We start from the raw sequence: 20830 nt of genomic DNA, 5'->3' as shown, positions 1-20830 counted from the left end.
GTTAATCAAATCTCTCACTTTGGGAGGCAGCAGGGGTCACAAAAGGAGTCTTGGTCTCGCCTTCCCCCATTTGCAGGATAGCTCCAGTAACCTGGTGCATTTTCAAAGCAAATGGGAGAAGTGGAGTGGATTCAATTTCTTCTGGAGTGTTAGATTTTGGCCACTGGGAGAGGCAGGACACTGACAGGCATGGTCTGAGACACTCTGGCAGACCCTGTGTAGTATTTCGAATGAGTCTTAATGGAATACACTGTTTCTTCCCCTCCAGTAAATTACTGCATAAGAGAGAGAATGAGAAGGTGGATGCTCAGGAAGAAAACTTCCTGCCCAAATACCAGCGTGTGAAAGACCTCTGCCAGCGAGCCGAGTATCAGACTGCCTGCGAACAGCTTGGGCAGGTGAGACATATTTAGCACACAGTGCAAGAAGCTATATCAAGAGCTAAGTTTAACACCACTTGCAAACTGTGATAATGTCCTTCACCTCATTCTCAATGCCAGCTTATAAATCAAGTGACTCGTTTTTGTGGCCTTTGCTCAGAACTATATTACAGCATTTATGAGATTGACTGGCAGTCAGGAAATTGCTGATTCAAGTGCCTATGTATTGATTCCCAGGTACTGTAAAAGAACGGCCTAGATTTTAACGTTCTGTTCCCCAAACGGAATGAAGTTCAGGATACATTAGTGTTGAGAATTCACATTGAGCGCCACAGGAAAAATTATTCCAAATGTACATAGCTCCCTTTGCTATGATCTCATTTATTTTTTTAATTTGAATTTAAATATACTAACATAAAAAAGCCTAATCTGGGCTTCATGTGCCCCTACCACTATACAAATATACCATGAAAACCATAGCTTGCATACACAGTTACCACGACTGCATGTGTTAACTGTGCCCAGGTCTAAACTAGCGGGGGGGTTGACTTAAGATACGGAACTTCAGCTACACAAATAGTGTAGATGAAGTCGGCGTATCTTAGATCGACTTACCTGGCTGTGAGGATGACGGCAAGTCGACCGCTGCCGCTCCCCCATCAACTCAGCTTCCGCCTCTCACGAGTTAGAGTTCCGGAGTCGATGGGGAGCGCGATTGGGAATCGATTTTATCGCGTCTACACTAGACGTGATAAATCGACCCCCGATAGATCGATCACTACCCGCCGATCCGGCGGGTAGTGAATACCTGCCCTGTGTGTGAGAATGAACGCTTAGCTGTCTGATTGGTCAATTGTGCCTGTGGTTTCTATGACTGTTACATAACTCTGCTATGCAAATATGAAAATATTCACAGCCCAGACCCAAATTACATAGGAGAAGCTCAGCAAGTGATTATAGTACATCACTAGGAACAGAGGGCATATCCTCAGCCCCATATAAGGTTGCTTTGTGGCCCCAGAGTGGTGCAAAGGTACTGCAAGCCTGTCCTAAATAGGATTCCTGCAGTGTGTGGGGGGAAACTTCAGCTGGTGGAAAGCTGACATAGCCGGTGCTCTACACCATTCCTTCCTGGTGTAGAAGCCAGAACAGGCCAGGGCCAGGGCGCAGTGCTTCTAGTAAGTTTCACCAGAGTAATAGCCACTAGGGGTCCAGTATGAGTTGGTACATGTTACATCAGCCCTGTGGATGCTTTAACTTGCACCAGGGGGCAGTACTAGGATCAGGAAGGGCAGTAAAATGTACTGTAAAGCCACCCTTAGCCACCTCCTCCCTACTGCAAGCTGCACCAGTCCTGTGCTCAGTGCACCTGGGAATTGTCCCATAGTTTTCAGCTGTTTGGATCTGACTCAGATGATCAGACACGTTCAGTAAGAACCTTTCCCAGAACTGGTTTTCCAGACTTCCTTTTCCTCCTGTGACTTCCTTTTTAGGTCTAACTGCATGAGCGATCATATTCCTCTCTTTTTTTAAAGTCCAAAGTACCAAAGTCTCACAGGTATGAACTTTGGTGCAGCTGATTATTGCCATCATTTCTTTTGAGCTGGCACTCCACATGAATAGGAACAAATTGTAGATATTTAAAGTTGTCAGGCTCTTGAAGTCAGAGGGAACATTAGCTATTTCTGTTACAAAGTTTCTGGGGAAACGTAGCTATTCTGTTCCCATCACTACATATCCTGCGAGGGCTGTTTCAATTTCTTTCTTGTGCTGTTCTTCCCTGTGGCTTGGAACTTTGTAGTAGGCATTGAGGGGTCAAGATTTTTCACGTAAGTTCAGATAGACACTGGAACTGTCTCCTTGTAAGAGGTTACATAACCGCATGCAGGCTTTTTCCCCTGAAATTACTGTATGTCACTGTCCTTGGTGGGGGTCAGTCTCTGTACTGTAACACACGTGCATGTGCACACACTTACATTTCTGTGAATAGTAAAATACCTCTGACATCAAGCAAAAGTGAGAAAAGGGGTCAGATCTCTACCCAGAATTCTTGGTAAATTGCAGAGGAGAGGTGTGACACTGGGACATTGGTTTGCCATGTCCGTGTAGTCAGAAAGGGAAATAATTGTTTCTGCATTTCAGTAAGATGTAATTGGAAGTGATGGGATGATATTGAGCAAAAGAGAGATTTTTAAGTTGGACATCAAGAAAAATTGCCTAACAGTCAAGTCAGTTAGACTCTGGGATGCTTTCCCCAGGGAATCTCAATCCAGTCAGCCCTTGCTGTAAAGAACATGCCCTAGTTCTCTGTCTAGACAGAAAGTGCAGTGGGAGATGAATGTGTTGTCTATGGGCAGAATTTCTCCCTAAATATGAGTGCATCTAAATGACTTCAGAATGAAGCCAGACAAACCTTGAAGGGGGCATATTATTATTTGTTTGGTGCTGTTGATGTAGACAGCCCTATATGATAGGTAAAATGTGCCAAATGCATAACAAATCCCAATCCTGAGACGTTTAAAGTGTAGGTGCAGTAGTTACAGTACAAACACAGGGTTCTTCTACACAAACAGTTAGTTTGCAGCAAGCTGGGGTGTCCATCTACCCAGCACTAGCTTGCTGCAGACCAACTGTGCATGTGGACCCTGCTGCCATGCCTTAACAGTTCATTTAGTTTGCTTTGATCTAGTCGTCTTTGATTTGGGACTAGATCAAAGTGAAGAGGACTAGATCAAAGCAAACTAATGAACTGTTAGTGTGTGGCAGCAGGGTCCACATGGACAGTTAGTCCACAGCAGGCTAGTGCCGGATAGATTCACACCCCAGCTTGCTGTGAACTAAATGCTCATGTAAACAAGCCCATAGTCCTGATCCCATAAGGTGGATTCCCGATGAGATGTTGAGGGCATTTAATACTAAGCAGCTCATAGTAGCCAGAGTGCTTCATAGAATAGGAGGCTTTTTTCAGATCCTATTTTAAGGATGGAGGGATGTAGCTTGGTCAGGATTAGGGCCTTGATCAAAGCCCACTGAAGTCATTGGGAATCTTTCACTGAGTTTTGGACCAGGCTGTTACTAAGAAAGATGTTCCAAGCACAGAGGATAGTAGGAAAGGTGGTAGAAAGTCTGGAGTAGGAGAAGGAGACAAAAGAAAAGCTAGAAGAGAAGCACAAGCAGATCATCAGGATCAGGCGGGAGGAGTAAGAGAGGAGGAGGATGGCGTTCTGGATGGAGGGGAGGTAAGGAGAGTGTTGAATGCAAAGTGGGGAGCTTATAATTCTCCTTTGTATACACAGCTACCATCACTACAAATAGAACCTTCTTCCAGTCCCTGCAACCCTAAACTGTTAAGTCATTTCTCCCTGTTACAAAATTCTCCTTGGACTGTAATCAGGTTAATAAGAGGGCACTGAGACCATTTGTACTGTTAAAACCCCTGATACCAACTCCCTCTTGTGGGGGGTTTGGGTTGACACTAGTGAACGCAAATACCTACAGAATGCTATGGGAATGTGTGTAGCAGCCTTCCAAGTTTTCTTTTGCAGCTAGTGTTGCATTAGTTACATCCAACAAAGAACAACTGTATCCCCAGATGAAAGAACAGTTCAGAATTCATATTCAGAGATCTAAAGGGGGGATGAGCTCTTCTTTCCCACACGAAATAAAAAACATTTATCCTAACACCTAATGGCTTGCACACAATTTTTCTCTTCGTTGCAATTCAGCCTCACATTCTATACTGACTTGGTAAGTGGAAGCTGACCCACTTTTATCTACTGGCCTGCATTAATGTGCTTTTGTGGAAGCCAATTATGATATCAGCATTACTCTGTGGAGTAATCCCAGCAACTCCTCAGTATCATCATAACAGTTGCACAAAGAACTCCATTTAAGTAATTACACACATTTGCTTAGCATGTTTCACCCACTCAGCTAGAAGATCACTAGAGTGAATCTAGTCCATGCCTTTAAAAAAATAGCACATTTCCTTTTTAAATAATGTGATGTGAGATCATTCTATCTAACCATTTGCTAAGAAAAACACATGTCTGAGTTCGCAGTATTTCTTCTTCATACCCTGCTCTTTCTTTGTTGTGCTACTTGTTATGGCTCAAAATGTCTTTGTGTGGGGTTAAAAAGTCTCCTTTTGCACTGCTGTTTTCTCCAGGAGAATGTAGAGTCCATCTCTAGTTCCCTCCCACAGAACAGTTCTGCATGTGGAAGGCTAGTTGCTCAGCCCTCCCTCTGGCTGTTTTGTACTATGCAGGGGGTGCTTTAGATTCCCCTATTGCAGGGGTTCTCAAACTTCATTGCACCGCCACCCCCTTCTAACAACAAAAATTACTACACAACCCCGGGAGGGGAGACTGAAGTCTGAGCCCAAGGGCTTCAGCCCCAGGCAGTGGGCTTTGACCCGGACAGTAGGGCTTGGGCTTGGGCTTCAGCCCTGGGCCCCAGAATGGGGTCCCGACCCACAGTTTGAGAACCGCTGCCTATTGTAAGGAAATACTCAGGTGGCATAAAGGTGGCTCTATGCCACTTGCTTCTTGGGCCCCCTTACTCCCCTGGAGTAGAACACAGTCCATGGCAGGCCAGAGACAGGAGTGGTTGTGACCAGGACATGCTGTAGTAAGATGATCCGTGGCTGGCAGAGCACTCCCTAGGGTTTTATTCCTGTCAGTATAATTATTATATTGGAGGCTGAACTGGCCCCTGACTGGCCAGGATTAGGGAAGTAGAAAAGTGGCCTAGACCTCCCTTTTCCCTCTGTCCCCTGGGTCCTGCAGCCTGGGAAGGGCACATCTTGCCTGGACTTGGGAACTGGACCACAGTGCACAGCATTCTCCTTCAATAACCGGAAAGAATACACAGTAAGGCATCGATCTGTCTGCCTTTGTGATGCTCTGGCTCTGTTCTGGCTAGCAGAGCTGAATCCTGGAAGTTACTCAGGAATCTAGCATCTGTATATGCAACTAAGTGAGCTATCAAGCCAGCCAGAATCGAGAGCATTTTAGCAATACAGTAATCTCCTCTGAAGAGTTTCTGAGATCCATTGTAAGTTATGGGTGCTCAGTGCCTCATAGGATTTGTCCCTTTAATATGTGATTAAAACAAGAAATAACTTGTTCACACATTAAAAATAATGAGGCATTGTTGATTGCTTCCAGTCCCTTTAAAATCACAGAGATTTCCTAAATGTTGTTTTCAGGCATTATCTATCTATAGTAACGCCTCACTTAACGTTGTCCTGGTTAACGTTGTTTCGTTGTTATGTTAGGGTTACCATTCGTCCGGATTTACCCGGACATGTCCTCCTTTTGTGTGCTAAAAATAGCGTCCGGGGGGAATTTGTGAAGCACTCACAATGTCCGGGATTTCCCCCTCCCCCGGCTGGGAGGGCTGCAGGAAAGTCCCGGGCTGGACTCCAGAGCAGCTTCCTCCTCCCACCCCCCCCCCCCTGCATTCTGAGCCGGCCGGCAGCTCCTCCTCCTGCAGCCCGCTCCGGCAACCCTGTGCAGGGCCAGGGACCGGGTTTTGTGTTTTGCAGGGGAGCTCAGCCATGTGTCCGGCTGGCACAGAGCCCAACACCCTGTTCTGAGCAGCAGGGTAAGGGGGGGCAGGAGAAGGGACAGGGAGGTTCTGGGGGGGCTTTTGGAGGGGAGTGGAGAAAGTTTTGGGCAGTCAGGGTACAGGTAGGGGGTAGGGTCCTGGGGGGCAGTTGGGGGGGGGGTCTTAGGAAGGGGCAGTTAGGGGACAAGGAACAGGGAGTCTTAGGTAGGGGGTGGGGTTCTGGAGGGCAGTTAGGAGCAGGGGTCCCAGGAGGGGGCAGTCAGGGGACAAGGAGCGGGGGGTAGGGGGCTGGGAGTTCTGGGGGGGAGCTGTCAGGGGGCAGGAGTGGGGAGAGGGATCGGAGCAGTCAGGGGACAGGGAGCAGAGGGGTTTAGATGGGTTGGGAGTTCTGGGGGGGGCTGTCAGGGGGCAGGAGTGGGGAGAGGGATCGGAGCAGTCAGGGGACAGGGAGCAGAGGGGTTTAGATGGGTTGGGAGTTCTGGGGGGGCTGTCAGGGGGCAGGAGTGTGGAGAGGGATCGGAGCAGTCAGGGGACAGGGAGCAGAGGGGTTTAGATGGGTTGGGAGTTCTGGGGGGGCTGTCAGGGGGCAGGAGTGTGGAGAGGGATCGGAGCAGTCAGGGGACAGGGAGCAGAGGGGTTTAGATGTGTTGGGAGTTCTGGGGGGGGCTGTCAGGGGGTGGGGAGTGGTTGGATGGGGCGTGGGAGTCCCAGGGGTCTGTCTGGGGGTAGGGGTGTGGATAAGGGTTGGGGCAGTCAGGGGACAAGAGGCAAGGAGGCTTAGATAGGGAGTGGAGTCCCGGGGGGCAGTTAGGGGCAGGGGTCCCAGGAGGGGGCAGTCAGGGGACAAGGAACGGGGGGAGGGTTGGGGGTTCTGGGGGGGCGGGAAGTGGGAGGGGCAGGGGCGGGGCTAGGGCGGGGCTCCTCCCGTCCTCTTTTTTGCTTGCTGAAATATGGTAACCCTAGTTATGTTGCTGATCTATTAGGGAACATGCTCGTTTAAAGTTGTGCAATGCTCCCTTATAACGTCATTTGGCAGCTGCCTGCTTTGTCCACTGTTTGCAGGATTCTCTGGAAGAGCAGCCCCTCCTTGTGGGGATTAGAACCAGGGGGGCCAATACCCCACCCCCATCAGCTCCCCTAAATTCCCTGTAAGGTATGTGGCTCAGCAGCTGCCCAGCAGCAGTTCAGGTGGCCCTCCCCCCACTGCCGTGCTGCTCCTGACCTGCCCTCTGCCTTGGAGCTGCTCCCGGGAGCTTCCTGCTTGCCTGGGGAGAGGGGTGTTGATATCAGGATGTCCCCCTACTCCATACGCCCTCTCCACAAAGCAGAGGAGGGGGACAGGGCTCAGGGACAGAATGAAGGGAGCTTGCTGGAAGCTGTTGCTTCCTGTCTGAACTGGCTGATCTGCTTAAAAGAGCAATGTACTTGAAGTGTGGGTCAGCGTATTTAAAGTGGCAAAATGCACATCTCTCTCTCTCTCTCATTCATGCACGCACCCCCCAGCACTATGGAAAGTCAGCACCTGTGCAGCCGTGCATGTGCTGTCAGGAGGAGGGAGTGGTGCGCTCCAGCTGGATAGCGTGGGCTCATCATCATGGTCAGTTTTTGCAGGGAAGTGTTTGCAGCAACTGCCCTGCATCTATTGTGTTTCCTCCCTCCTGCCTCAGTCCATGCTGCCTTGTAGCGTGAGCGGCTACATTAACAACAGCGTATTAACCCTTGAGGGCTCAGCTGACGGCTAGTTCATCGTTTAGCATCAAGGCATCCCCTGGGAAATATCCCACCCTCTGACTCCACCACCTCAACCAAGCTTCACAATCATTCATTGCTGTGTACAATATTAAACTGTTTGTTTAAAATTGTTTAAAACTTATACTGTATATGTTTACAATGTCTTTTGTCTGATGAAAAAAATTTCCCTGGAACCTAACCCCGCCTATTTACATTAATTCGTATGGGGAAATTGGATTCACTTAACATCGTCTTGTGTACAGTTGGATTTTTCAGGGCCATAACTACAACGTTAAGTGAGGAGATACTGTATTTCTTATTGCAGCATATGATCAGTAAGGCAGTGGGGTTGGGAGGAATTATCCCCTGGGTCAGATTGGCAGAGACCCTGGAGGTTTATCGCCTTCCTCTGCAGGATGGGGCATAGGTCACTTGCAGGCTTAAACTAGTGTAAATGGTAAATTCTCTGTAACTTCAAGTCTTTAAACCATGATTTTAGGACTTCAGGAACTCAGCCGGAGGTTAGGGGTCTATTACAGAAGTGGGTGGGTGAGGTTCTATGGCCTGCAATGTGCAGGAGGTCAGACGAGATCAGGGGTCGGCAACCTTTCAGAAGTGGTGCTGAGTCTTCATTTATTCATTCTAATTTAAGGTTTCGCTTGCCAGTAATACATTTTAACATTTTTAGAAGGTTTCTTTCTATAAGTCTATAATATATAACTAAACTATTGTTGTATGTAAAGTAAATAAGGTTTTTAGAATGTTTAAGAAGTTTCAGTTAAAATTTAATTAAAATGCAGAGCCCTCTGAACCGGTGGCCAGGACCCGGGCAGTGTGAGTGCCACTGAAAATCAGCTTGCATGCCTCCTTTGGCACATGTGCCATAGATTGCCTACTCCTGGACTAGATGATCATGATGGTCCCTTCTGACCTTAGTCTATGAATCTTTTCTGTTTAGCCAGAAATAGCCCATAATGATATATCCTCTGCTGATAATCATTATATTATTGTATAGGGTTTTATTGTTGACCTTAACTGCTTCATAGATCCTAGATAACATTTGTACCCCTAAAAAAAAGAAGAACAGGAGGACTTGTGGCACCTTAGAGACTAACAAATTTATTAGAGCATAAGCTTTCGTGGACTACAGCCCACTTCTTCGGATGCATATAGAATGGAACATTCTAGAATATAGCATATAGAAGTGGGCTGTAGTCCACGAAAGCTTATGCTCTAATAAATTTGTTAGTCTCTAAGGTGCCACAAGTCCTCCTGTTCTTCTTTTTGCGGATACAGACTAACACGGCTGCTACTCTGAAACTTTTCATTTGTACCCCTGTTAATTATGGGATGTGTTTTTGAATCCCTTTCAGTAAAGATAACAGGAGCAAATTACTGGCCAAAGTCAATATAATTCAACAACAACAAAACCCAACTCTTCAAATACCCTGACACAAATAGCAGTGTGGTGCAATGGACAGCAAGCTGAACTGAAAGTCACGCAATGAGGGTTCTAACCTCAGCTCCATCACTGGCCTGCTATGTGACCTGAGGCATGCCACCTCACCTCTCTGCCTGTTTCCTCTCCCACCCTTTGTCTTGTCTATTTAGATTGTAAGGTGTTTGGCTTAGGGGTTTTCCTTCATTGTGTTTGTCCAGCACCTAGGTCAATGGGAGCCAGTTGCAGTTGGGGCTTCTTGACATTACCATAATACAAATACTAGTAGTCTTAATAAATTAATTATAGAACTCAAATATTTAAATTCAGACACTGAGTTAAATTTTCATTCATGGTCATGTGTTGATATAGTTGACTGTAGCTAAAGGCTATTTCATTGTGACGCTAAGAAGCCTTCTAAATTTCATCTTCCTGTCTGTAAGTTTCCCTTCATTCATCTTGTAATTTTAAGCTTTGATTTATATGCAGTGCTTGATGAAGCTGAATTTGAGCTCAGAGACTACTGGTCAGGAGTTTCACAAGTCATCAACCAGTGTAAGAGAATAGAATCCAAACAGAATGAAGAGCAGGAAGTATTATTTCTGTACTGATGATTTGGAGGAAAGGAAACTCAATTCATCCTTTGCTGATAGAGAAATTGGTGGGAGTGCACAGGAGAGCAACAATAACAGCAACAACAAAGATAAAAGGTTTGGAAAATAAGACCTGTGAGGATAGGTTAAGGAACTGGACATGTTCAGTCTGGAGAAAAGATGGCTGAGGAAAGAGATAACTGTCTACAGGTATCTAAATAGATGTTGTACACAAGACAGACCAATTATTTTCAATCAGCAAGGACAGAATAAGAGGTAATGGATATGAGAGAGAGCAGGGAAAATTCATGTTAAGTATTAGGGGAAACTTGGTAGCACTTGGGCAATAGAACAACCTGTCAGTAGAGGCTGTCGAATTACTTACGCAGGAGACATTCAAGTGAAAACTAGAGATGCATGGGTTGTGCATGATTTCGGAATCATTAAATCAGTCCTGCCCAGGAGGGTGGACTGGGTGACTCATGCCTGCCTAGCCAGAGGATTTTGCCATATCATCCTGATTCGTCCATCCCACCAGGGAGGAAGGCTGTGGTTATCTAACTGATCAGAGCTGGAGTTGCGCCTTTCATTTTGCTGCCTGCTGGGATGTCATCCCTTCTTTCAGCAAAAGAAGAAACCCCTGAGACACACAATGCTGACTTGAGGCTTAGTCCTGAAATCCATGGGCTTCAGGGAGAGTCTCACCTGATAAGGATTGAATTATCAGCCCCTTTTTCCAAAATAAAAACATTTGTCAATTGAAAGAGAGATGCACTGAGGAAATAAGTGAACTGCATGAAAAAACCTACTGAAAGGAAGGTCATAGCTATTTATTTCTGATTGGAGCCCCAAGTAATGACTTTGAATTAACATCCGTAATTGCTCTAGTGGCAGGAAAGCTCTGAAGCACAATAATGCAAAACCACTTGGTGGTGGTAGGGAATGGGATGGAAATTAAGACTTCTTGATATGAATACAAAATACAGCATGCATCTGCCACTAGGGGGTTACGTGCATGTTAAAAGGGGGTAGCTTCACTGAAGAAGTCCAAGACATGGACTCTGCATGTGTAAAAGAAAAGTATCTGTTCCTTATACATCTGCTGCTAGATTTGTGTTTTAGTGCCCAACTGTTTCTACATGTAGGAGATACTTTGGGCCTTTGTGGAGTGATATTCTAGGATCACTTTTCCATAACACTGAAATTGCCCATTCAACTGTGGGCTCAGCTTCTCCAAATCATGAAGATTGTGATTAGTACATGTGGGGGGTGGGGCTGGGAGCACTAGAGTATGCCTAGCTAAATAGGTGGCAGTGGGTACCGACATAGCTGGTTAACTGGCACTATTGCCCAAAGTGTCCCAATGTGGACAATAGGAATTCCTCTACTCGAGCAATATGAAATGAGAAGTATGAAGAGTTGTTACCATGATGGCTTTCAGGCCACACTGCAAAAGACTCTTATTTGAATGTGTGTTCTGTGGGAGTGCATCCTCACTGACCTCAGGTCAACTAACTCGTAGTAAGTAAAATCCTACTGAAGACAGATCAGTTTGCAGTTTTAACACTTATTGGGTCATTGTAAACCCTAGACTCCCGCACAGCAGGTTGGGAAGACTGTTCACAATGACCTGCTAATTTTTATTAAAACTACAAACTGCCCTATTTTCACTAAGATTTTTAAGATGTTAGTTACCATAAGTTAAAGTAATTCTCCCAGTTCACATGGAAGGAGAAAGTTGGGCTTTTCTTGCTTTCTTGATGAGAGATGAAGGAAGAAGAGAATAAATTGTATTGGGGCGCACACTGGGGCACTTATATACAGCAGTTACCATCTTGGCATGTTAACTTCCTCATTGCTGAGTCTGTGGAAAAGGTTCTCTTTACTGATACATCATTTTTCTATAGCTGAGTTTTACTAAGCAGGAAATGTAGCTGGTCTGTATATTTTCCAAAACAAGGTTCAGATGAATCAAAATGATTCAAAAGTATAGCTTTCTTCAATGTAAGAGCTGGTATTTAGCAAACTGATTTCTTAATTTAAACTCAGGTAGTTACATTTTATCACGTTAAGTAATTTTAAAAATACTTACCTGGTGATTTAATCTTCAGAGCTTTTTTCCTCACACACCCTGGGAGGTAAATTTATCCCACTTTTACAGAGGAGGAAATTAAGGACCCAACCCTGCAAATGTTTAGCTTTACAAATCTGAGGAGTCCCATGGGATTCTGCATGTGCTTAATGCTAAGCAGGTGTGTAAATCTGAGTAAGATTGGGGCCTAGGACACACACAACTTGCCCAAATCCACAAAAGGTGTCTGTGTCCAGGCCATAATTACAACTCAGGAGTCCCTAGCTCCCAGTCACCAGGCATGCAACAAACTCTTGAACTTTTAAAAAAAATGAAAGCACACGTTGAATGTGGAGAAACAAGCCCTGGTTGGCCAGGACTGTGCAAGATCTCTAAGCCGCCTCTGCAATACAAGCACTGGGTTGCTGTTTTCTGCTTCACTGTTGTGCAAATAGTGGCATACATTTCAAAGGAAAATGAAAGCTTTGTTCCCAAGCCCCAGAAGCATCTCTCTGTGAGAACTGAGTTATTCTTCCTCATAGAGCGGCAAGCTGGTTGTAGAATATTCTTTCACTTGAGAGTTGCTGCTGGTGTGCGGGTTGTTTTTTGTTTTTTGTTGTTGTTGTTTCCTTTTGGAAATGTCCCAAAGTTCCAGTGAGGCCTGGAGGCTCAGATCTAGAGAGGCTGTAATAGAGGAAAAAATGGAATTTTTCTCAAGACAAACTACAAGATGAACGGGGGTTTCCCAGTGAAAGTAGATTTCGGACAGTAACAGACACACTTCCATGTTTTAAAAATGAGCCCTTTTCTTTCGCTTTATTGCAAGTTTGTTGTATTTTTTTCCCCTTGATACCTAATTCAGTGGTACCAAAAGGCTCTACAGATCAGTTTTTACAATTTGAAAATGCACGAGGGCTTAAATAGAGATTGGATGGCATGAGATTGTATCCGTCTTGGGTGGAAATTAGGACTTTCACTTTATGGTTGTCCAGCCCAGCTCCATTGACTTCAGTGGGAGGTAGATCAAGCCTGAAAGGTGCAGTTGAACACCTTTTCCTGATCTTCCCCCAGTGCCAGAGGTCTGAGAGAAGTATTCCTTAAAAAGCTACTGAGATACACACTTGGTCAGGGTGTGCCTACACTGCAAAGAAAAACCCTCGGTGCCCTATCTCAGTTGACGTGGACTCAGGGGGCTTGGGCTGCGGAACTAAAAATAGCAGTGTAAATGTTCCTGCTTGGGGGGGAGGGATAGCTCAGTGGTTTGAGCATTGGCCTGCTAAACCCAGGGTTGTGAGTTCAATCCTTGAGGGGGCCACTTGGGGATCTGGGGCAAAAATCAGTACTTGGTCCTGCTAGTGAAGGCAGGGGGCTGGACTCGATGACATTTCAAGGTCCCTTCCAGTTCTAGGAGATGGGATATCTCCATAGATCTTGGAGTCCAGGCTGTAGCCCAAGCGGGAACATCTACACTGATATTTTTAGCCCTGCGAGCCCAAGTCAATTGGCCTAGGCTCTGAGATATGGTGCCTCAAGTTTTTCTTTGCAGTGTAGACATACCCACAGGTGAATAGACTGTGGGAAGGGAGGCGGAGGTCTCAAAGAAGTTACTTCTCTCCTTGTATTGTGTGGGGTGGGGCTATGAGTACACATAAAGTTGCCCCCTGGACTGATGAAGTAGTATTCTGTCAGGCTGGAGAATGCTGTGATTGGTAGGGAGGGAGAGCATTAAAGGAAATAACTTGCCAGCCTTTTAAAGTTGGGGCTAAACTTCACTCTTTCATTGCCATGGTCGCAAGATTCGTTCTCTCTTTTCTGGGACCGGTCTCCCTGATGTGGGTTGTTTTGTTTAAAGTCCACAAGGAAACAGGCAGCAGGCTAGAAATTAGGGAGTCCCTCTGCCAGACCTGATAGACTGTGCATTCCAGGTATAAAGGACAATCGTATGGAAGGCAACTGGCCAGTTAAAAGCCTTCTAAATCTTTGATTTATAACTTTGATTGTTTTGTTACATTATGGTAATAAGCCAACTGTCCTCAAGCTAAATAAAGTGCATAGAAAATATGGCAACTCCCTTCATTCTACTCACCCAAAAAGTTTACCTACAAGCAAAATCAAATGCAAAAACAGAATAAAGAATATATGGGTTGAAAATGGGAAGGTTGCAACAACCAGTGTATTTTGAGTGTAGATAATTTAATGAAGTGGCCATTTATCCTGGGCTGTTTTTAGCATTTGGTGAGTCTGGTATACCTGTGTTGCAGACATGTTGTGCATTCGCATTTGTTCAGACGTTGCTACTGACCCAACCTTTTGCAGACCCACTTATATGGAGCTTTATACTTCTGGTAAAACCCTCGGTGACGGCAGTGATGGGCACAGTATTGAAAGATAGTTTTCGCTAATGACTAGCTCTGTCTGTCTCTTTGTATCCTGTCTGTGGCATGGTGGCAGTGTTCTAACAACCAAATGTAACTTGCAGAAATGGCAGTGTATAGAAGATGCCAGTGGGAAGCTCAAGCTGCACAAGTGCAAAGGGACGGCTCACCTGGCAGCCGTGAGCAGCAGCAAAGGGGTCTCCAATCTCATGCCCAAGTATTACAGCAGGAAAAGCGAAGACTGCAACTGTGAGGAAAACGAATACAAGCTGAGCCCTATTGGACAGAGACCGAAACTCTTCTCCAAGAAACGTAAGCGACCGCGCTGCCTTTTCTGCCTCTGTGTCATAGAAAAAAGGCTTGCTCTTCGCTCATAGCAACATTCTCAGGTTTGAGTGCCTGATGTTAGAGTACCTGGATCCGTATGTAGGCACCCGAATAAGTGATCTGATTTTCAGAGGTGCTGAGTGCCTGCAGCTGTCACTGAAAATCAGGCCACTGGTTCAGGTGTACAAATACAGATTTAGGTGTTTAACTTTAGACACCCAATTTTGAAAATGTCCTCAATCTGTGGAACACAAGGATTCTTTGGGAGTAGAATGCTTTGATGCTTTGCCATCCAAAGCAGGACAAAATGGTGTCTTGAGTGGGACCAGGAATTGCCCCTCAGCATTTAGTGACTGTGAATTTGTTTGATCATCCTGTCGGGGTGGAGTATGTATTTCATGTACATCCAGAAGCTTCTCTTAGGGATGTGGTTATGGCTATCAGCTCCTTGGATGCACATTGTGGCGTGAGACAAGCCTAATGGGTCTGATTCCCCACTGTCTTCACCTTGTTTACTCACTTACACCCATACAAATGGAATGTAAAGCACAGTCGTTTGGATTCGGCAGGGTTTGTACCTATTTGCGTAGGTGCAAAGCCTATACGAGCTGTAAGTCCGTGATGATTCAGGCCCATTGCCTCTAGCCACTCAAGGTACATTTACACTTCCAAAAAAACCTGCAGCATCAAGTCTCAGAGCCTGGGTCAGCTGCTCACAGGGCATGTACTATGGGACTAAAAATAGCAGTGTAGACGTTCCTGCTCAGGTTGGAGCCGGGGCTATGAAACCTGGCAAGGAGGGTGGGTCTCAGAGTCCAGGCTTTGGCCCGAGCTGGAATATCTACACTGCTGTTTTTAGCCTCATAGTACAAGCCACGGGAGCCTGAGTCAGTTGACCTGAGCTCTGAGACTTAGAGCCGTGGGTGGTTCTTGGCAATGTAGGCGTACCTTCAGAATGACTGTGTCAGTAATACACCAACCATTGTGTCTCCTTTGGATGCCTGAGCTGGTGCTGAGGGGAAAAAATCAGTTTTTAATCCATTTTAAAAAAAGAATTGTAATACTAGTGAAGGCCCTATCCTCACAGCTCTGGGGAATAAAATTCTTTATTTATGCACCAGCCAAGAAAGGCACTCGACACTCATGTGCCTGAGGACCAGCAGGGAGAACTGCTTTGTGCTTTCCTGCAGTCAGGCCTCCTGACCCTACTCTGAAGAGAGCACCTCCAGGTCCTGTCCCCTCTTGATCTCTCTGCAGGCACTGCTAATTAGTTCTAATTGTTTGTGCTTTTAGTGATGAGGACATGTGTCCCAGTGGAGATTTGCACTGCAACCAGTTTGTTGACTTTTATCATTTTTTTGAAAAGTAAAGTAGTTTAAAAAATAGAAAAAACAAAACAAAAAATTCAGCTAATCCATTGAACATCAAAGCAGCTGTGCCGTCAGGGCCTATACATTTTCAAATGGCATCCATGATGCTATATCATATGTTTTCTTTACTACATAAACTTTTTCAGAGAAAAAGTATGGATAATGGCCCCCACTCTCTTTTACCTCTGCCATGGGTTACCAACAGAAAATGAATCTAGACCCTTCAGCATTAAAAGCCTGGGCCTTTACCATTTGAACTAAAGGAGTAACTCTATTAGCAGTCGTAGGCTTTTATCCTCTTCTGTGGACCAGCCACTAAAGTGGGGGGGGGAGGGGTGTTACATACTAAACCAATAGTTTACAAATGCTTAAAGTGGCCACTAAATATCACAGTATTCTACAACAGTGGTACAAATGGTTCAAGGTTACAATAGTTACTGCAGTGCTTGGAGCAGTTACTGCAGTAATTTATTTTTAATAAGGGTGCGTACCCTCTTTGTTCCAGAAGCTGCTTACTTCTCATGTATTTTCCTCAGGCTCAACCAACGGTACCAAGGTTGACTCTTAACCAAAGATTGAATTCAAAGAGGGTGACTCCATTTCTAGTTTCTTTGGCACAGATCAGGTGCTTTTCCACCTGAGTTAGATTAATATCTATATTTGAAGTACATAGTCTAATTATAGATTAAAGAGGGAAATGGCAGCTCAGAATTATTATTCGTCTGTAATGTTGCTTTTGTCTCACTCCACAAATGCAGTGCCTTAATTATTTAGCAGATTAGTCTTTCTCTATAATGACCCGGCACAAGCTTCAAACAGAGTTTAAATTGATTTTCTCCCATTATATTTGGCTTGCAAGATGGTTAGTAACTACTAAGCTGATTTTTAGGTGAATAAAATTATTGGTTACAGGATGAAATTACACAGCTACACTTGCTGTTTAAATATGTGGCTCAGCAGATAATCGTTAAATAATACTAGAAGTTGCAGCTCAGTTAACTTTTTAAAGGCACAGAAAAGAAAGAGTTCTGTTACAGGGACAGGTTGAAGGCTCTTAATATGGAAAACAAAACAATTATATTTAAGTGGGGACAACATAATACTATTAAGTACATCTGCACAGTACTTCATAGACATTAACTAATCTTCACAACATCCCTATACGGTGGTTAAGTGTGTAATTATATCTGTTTACCTATGAGAAAGACAGAGGCAAACAAATTAAGTGAGGTTAGGGTACAAGGGAAGTTGGTGTTAGCTCTGGGATTAGAATACTGAAGTTCTGGTTCCCAATGATATGCTCAGAAGCGGGAGAGTTTTTACTACATGTTGCGTGATAAGACATGGAGTTAAAGTTAAAAAAGGAGAAATTTCAGCTTGCTAACAAAAAACACATTTTCTAGGCCTGTGTAGGTAAGTGTGTAGTTCCTAGGAGGTGTTCAGAATGAGATGGGGTAAATGAATAGAAGGAGTAGAGTACAATCTCCCTAGTGCAAATGAGATGGACAAATTGAAGCTAATTAGATCACCTCTGAGTCAAGAAGACATACTGAACTTCTTAGTTAGCCCAGTGTGTCCAGGCATAGGATATAGAATCCAAGTTTAGGAACATAGGCCCAAAGTCAGCAAAGCACTTAGTATCTGCTTAGATATTTTGTTGAATTAGGGTCATAATCGGTGATTTTTTTCCTCCCTGAACCTTCTATTTATTTAAAAAAAACAACAACACGATTTTAAGTTCAGGTATAGTCATACTCAGGTATAGTCATTGTTTGAAAATGAATTGTTAATACAAAGGATTTTGTTTTTTAAAGTGGAGTGGGATTGTGGGAACAGAGACCCTAGTGACTTCTCAAATAAATGGGATCATTAGCAAATGTAAGGCCATTTACTCTGCTGTAGGCCTCAGTAAGGAAACACCGTGACTATGTTTTCAAAACAATTAGCCTAGGGAGACTAAGATAGGAGTCTAATGATCAAGTTACCACTTCTTGTTTCTTGAGTAAAACAAACGGGCTCCGATGCTTTATGTTTCCCACAGCCGGTCGTAGCAGGGCATGGAGTTCAATGGAATGGGTGAGCTCGGGTCAGCTGACATGGACTATGTGGAATGCCATCAGGAATTCTTGCACATGCACATTAATTACCTAATAAATCACACCGTGAAAGCGAGTGGGCACAAAGTGACACAGGTCAATGTAACTTTCCGGTTTGTTATTTTAAACAGCCTAAGTGGAAAGCTGGCTCATTGGATTGAAAATTGTTAGGGGAGGAGAAAATGGTATAACCAAAAATGGAGCCTTTCTCTCCTCCAAATTGGTAAAATGCTGCAAAAAGGGTGATCCAGATGCTAGTGTTGGGTACTTGGATTTTTATGACATATTTCATATTTCTTAGGATGGGAACTGGAAAAATATGTACTCTTTTACAGACTGTGCTGGACTGGGTAGAATGTTAAATCATGAGGAACATTTTCATCTGACTGAGAACATGTACAGAACTGTTGGGTGCCCAGGGCATGCAGGATCAGGCTCCAAGCTCATTCCAGGGCCTAGCAAATGCTGCTCACTAAAACAGAGAACACAAGTTAAAAATTAAAACAATTCCAAACTGATTTAGACACCTGACCTACCCCTGTCAGCAAGAGCGAGTAAATTCTGAGTTAGAGATACTCAGCTGCTAGGCCTAAACTCAATCTGGGGCACCTATACATTTATAGCTAACCTGAAATTCCTTCATATATTGGGAGCGAGGAAAAAGGACTTTCAGCAGTGTGTTCTCTGAGTGTACCTGCTTTTTAGTGTGAGTCAGGGGTGTTCTTTGAATATTTTGTATTTCTCTGTCCTCTTAATTTCCTTTGAGTTCTAGATGGCTTGTGATTTTGTATTAAGAAATATGAAACAAAGCTCTCTGGAAGTAAGAAAATTTAAACAATAGTGAGCAGGGCCGGCTCTAGGTTTTTGCCGCCCCAAGCAAAAAAATGTTTGTCTGCCCCCCATCCGCGACCCCGGTCTACCCTGCACAGCCCTCTGCCGCCCCAGGCCTGGGCTCTCCCCCCCACCCACCCACCCGCACCCCCCTGCCGCCCCAGCTCTGGGCCTCCCCCCACCGCACCCCCTGCTGCCCCAACTCTGGGCTCCCCCCCTTCTCCCCCACCAGTGCCCCCCCACCCACACACACCCTGCCGCCCCAGCCCTGGGCTCTCCCCTGCCAACTGCACCCTCCTTCCGCCCCAGCCCTGGGTCACTGGTAACTCGCTCCCAGGGTGGGTCATTCAGCAGGAGTTTTAGATGTGCACAGAACACTGACAGGATTAGTTACTATATGGTTACAGAACTCTAGTAAAGTGGAACAATTTTCAGCTTCTGTGATTGGAGGATATCTGGATGCATATTATAAGACTGTCCGCCATAAATGAGGAAAAGTTGAGGTGCCTTTATTATTCTTTTGTTCCACTCTTTCTTTCTGTGGGGAATTTGCCAATGCAATATCACTGTCTTCCTTTTAAACAAATAAAACTAAAAAAAAAAAAAAATGGCAATGGCTGTTGAAAATAGCAATTCCAGTCCTAATAACCACTGGGAAGCATTTCTTGCTCAATTTTATCCTACTTTTTCTACAGCAAGTTACAGTGGATGAGTATATTTGATTTGGGAGAAATGAAGTAACAGCTGCCCAAATTGAGCTTGAGCACTCCTGAATTTTGAGGTGTTCAAATCTGGAAGGATTCCCCTGTGGCGGTGGTGGCTGCAGCTTCCCCCAGACACATCAGATCTGTGCAGCTGAAGAGCCGAGCTGCCCGAGCGCTACCGACTTCACAGTTTGCCAGGCAGACTCCAGACCCTGCGCCTCCAGCCGGGTGCTTCCCCTCCCGGGCTCCGGCTGCACTGGGGAAGCGCCTGGCCGGGGGCGCAGGGTCTGGAGGTCTGGGGGCTGCCCGGCAAACCGTGAAGCCGATAGCGCTCGGGCAGCTCGGCTCTTCAGCTACACAGAGCTGAGGTGTCTGGGGGGGAGCAGCAGCAGCTGCCGCCGCCGGAGCCGCTCTAAGGTAAGCAGGGGAAAGGGATGCCGGCAAAGCATTTTCCCAGACATGTTCGGCTTTTTGGCAATTGCTCCCGGACAGAGATTTGAGAACCAAAAAGCCAGACATGTCCGGGAAAATCCGGACGTATGGTAACCCTAAATAATGGCAATTACAAATATGCATGGTCTATTTCCATGTTTCTGCCTATAACTTACTAAACAGGAAGGAAAGAGCGTTATATAAAAAGTTAGTGTATTTTCATTGTAACTTCCATGAGATTTGTTTTGCTTGAAGGTCAGATCCTGCTGCTGTGGTAAAATCCCCAGTTTTAAAAATCTGGCTCTAGGAACCTAAGGCACTTAGGTAAAATTTTCAAAAGTCCACACTCCAAAACTCTGTTAAAATATATTGATGATAATCGGAAACATTTGGCTGACATCGGATTTTTTTTTCCTTGTGGCCCATTCAAATAAAATAAATTCCCCATGGTTAGAATCCATTAGCAGAATATTTGCTCATAGTAATAATCTAAAAGACTTTTTCCATGGTCATTTATGAAGTGGAAAATACATCAGATCCAAACTACCTATGCAGAATGGGTAGCAGCAGGGAAGTGCAAGTGCTTTCTGCCTTTCACTAATATCTCTACTATGTAGCTAGGCTTCTGCTTTGGAGAAGTTGCCACATACAGCAGTTGCGGTACTCCATTATCCTTGAGAGAACTATCATTCCTAAGTGATCTCAGTGCTAAATCATGAGTTTGGCAGGTGGAAACTAGTAATAAGGCTTGAATGATGGCTTGAAGGAAGTTAATGTAAAGCTGAAGGCTGTGCATGTTTATGCCAGATATGAAGTTTATGGTTTTATAATAAAGCATTACTTCGTTTCTTTATGTAATTGAATAATTATTCCAGGTGCTGCAGTGCATGCTCACCACCCATTGCTGAAAC

General features: G+C 44.9%; 1 protein-coding gene across 12 annotated transcripts in view; it reads left to right on the top strand.

Moving 5' to 3' along the window:
- The window catches only part of SULF2 (sulfatase 2), a 260049-nt gene that overhangs the window by 217520 nt on the left and 21699 nt on the right, over nucleotides 1-20830 (top strand). For all 12 annotated transcript variants that reach the window (XM_005304619.5, XM_065566658.1, XM_065566659.1 and 9 more), the window contains 2 exons: nucleotides 269-398; nucleotides 14264-14471. In XM_005304619.5, coding sequence (XP_005304676.1) covers nucleotides 269-398; nucleotides 14264-14471 — 338 coding nt within the window. The remainder of the gene's footprint in view (nucleotides 1-268; nucleotides 399-14263; nucleotides 14472-20830) is intronic.

This window comes from Chrysemys picta, chromosome 13 (genome assembly GCF_011386835.1).
Source record: "Chrysemys picta bellii isolate R12L10 chromosome 13, ASM1138683v2, whole genome shotgun sequence".
Taxonomy (NCBI): domain Eukaryota; kingdom Metazoa; phylum Chordata; order Testudines; family Emydidae; genus Chrysemys; species Chrysemys picta.
The sequence above is the reverse complement of the archived record's forward strand: the minus strand, read 5'-3'. Positions and strand labels throughout refer to the sequence as shown.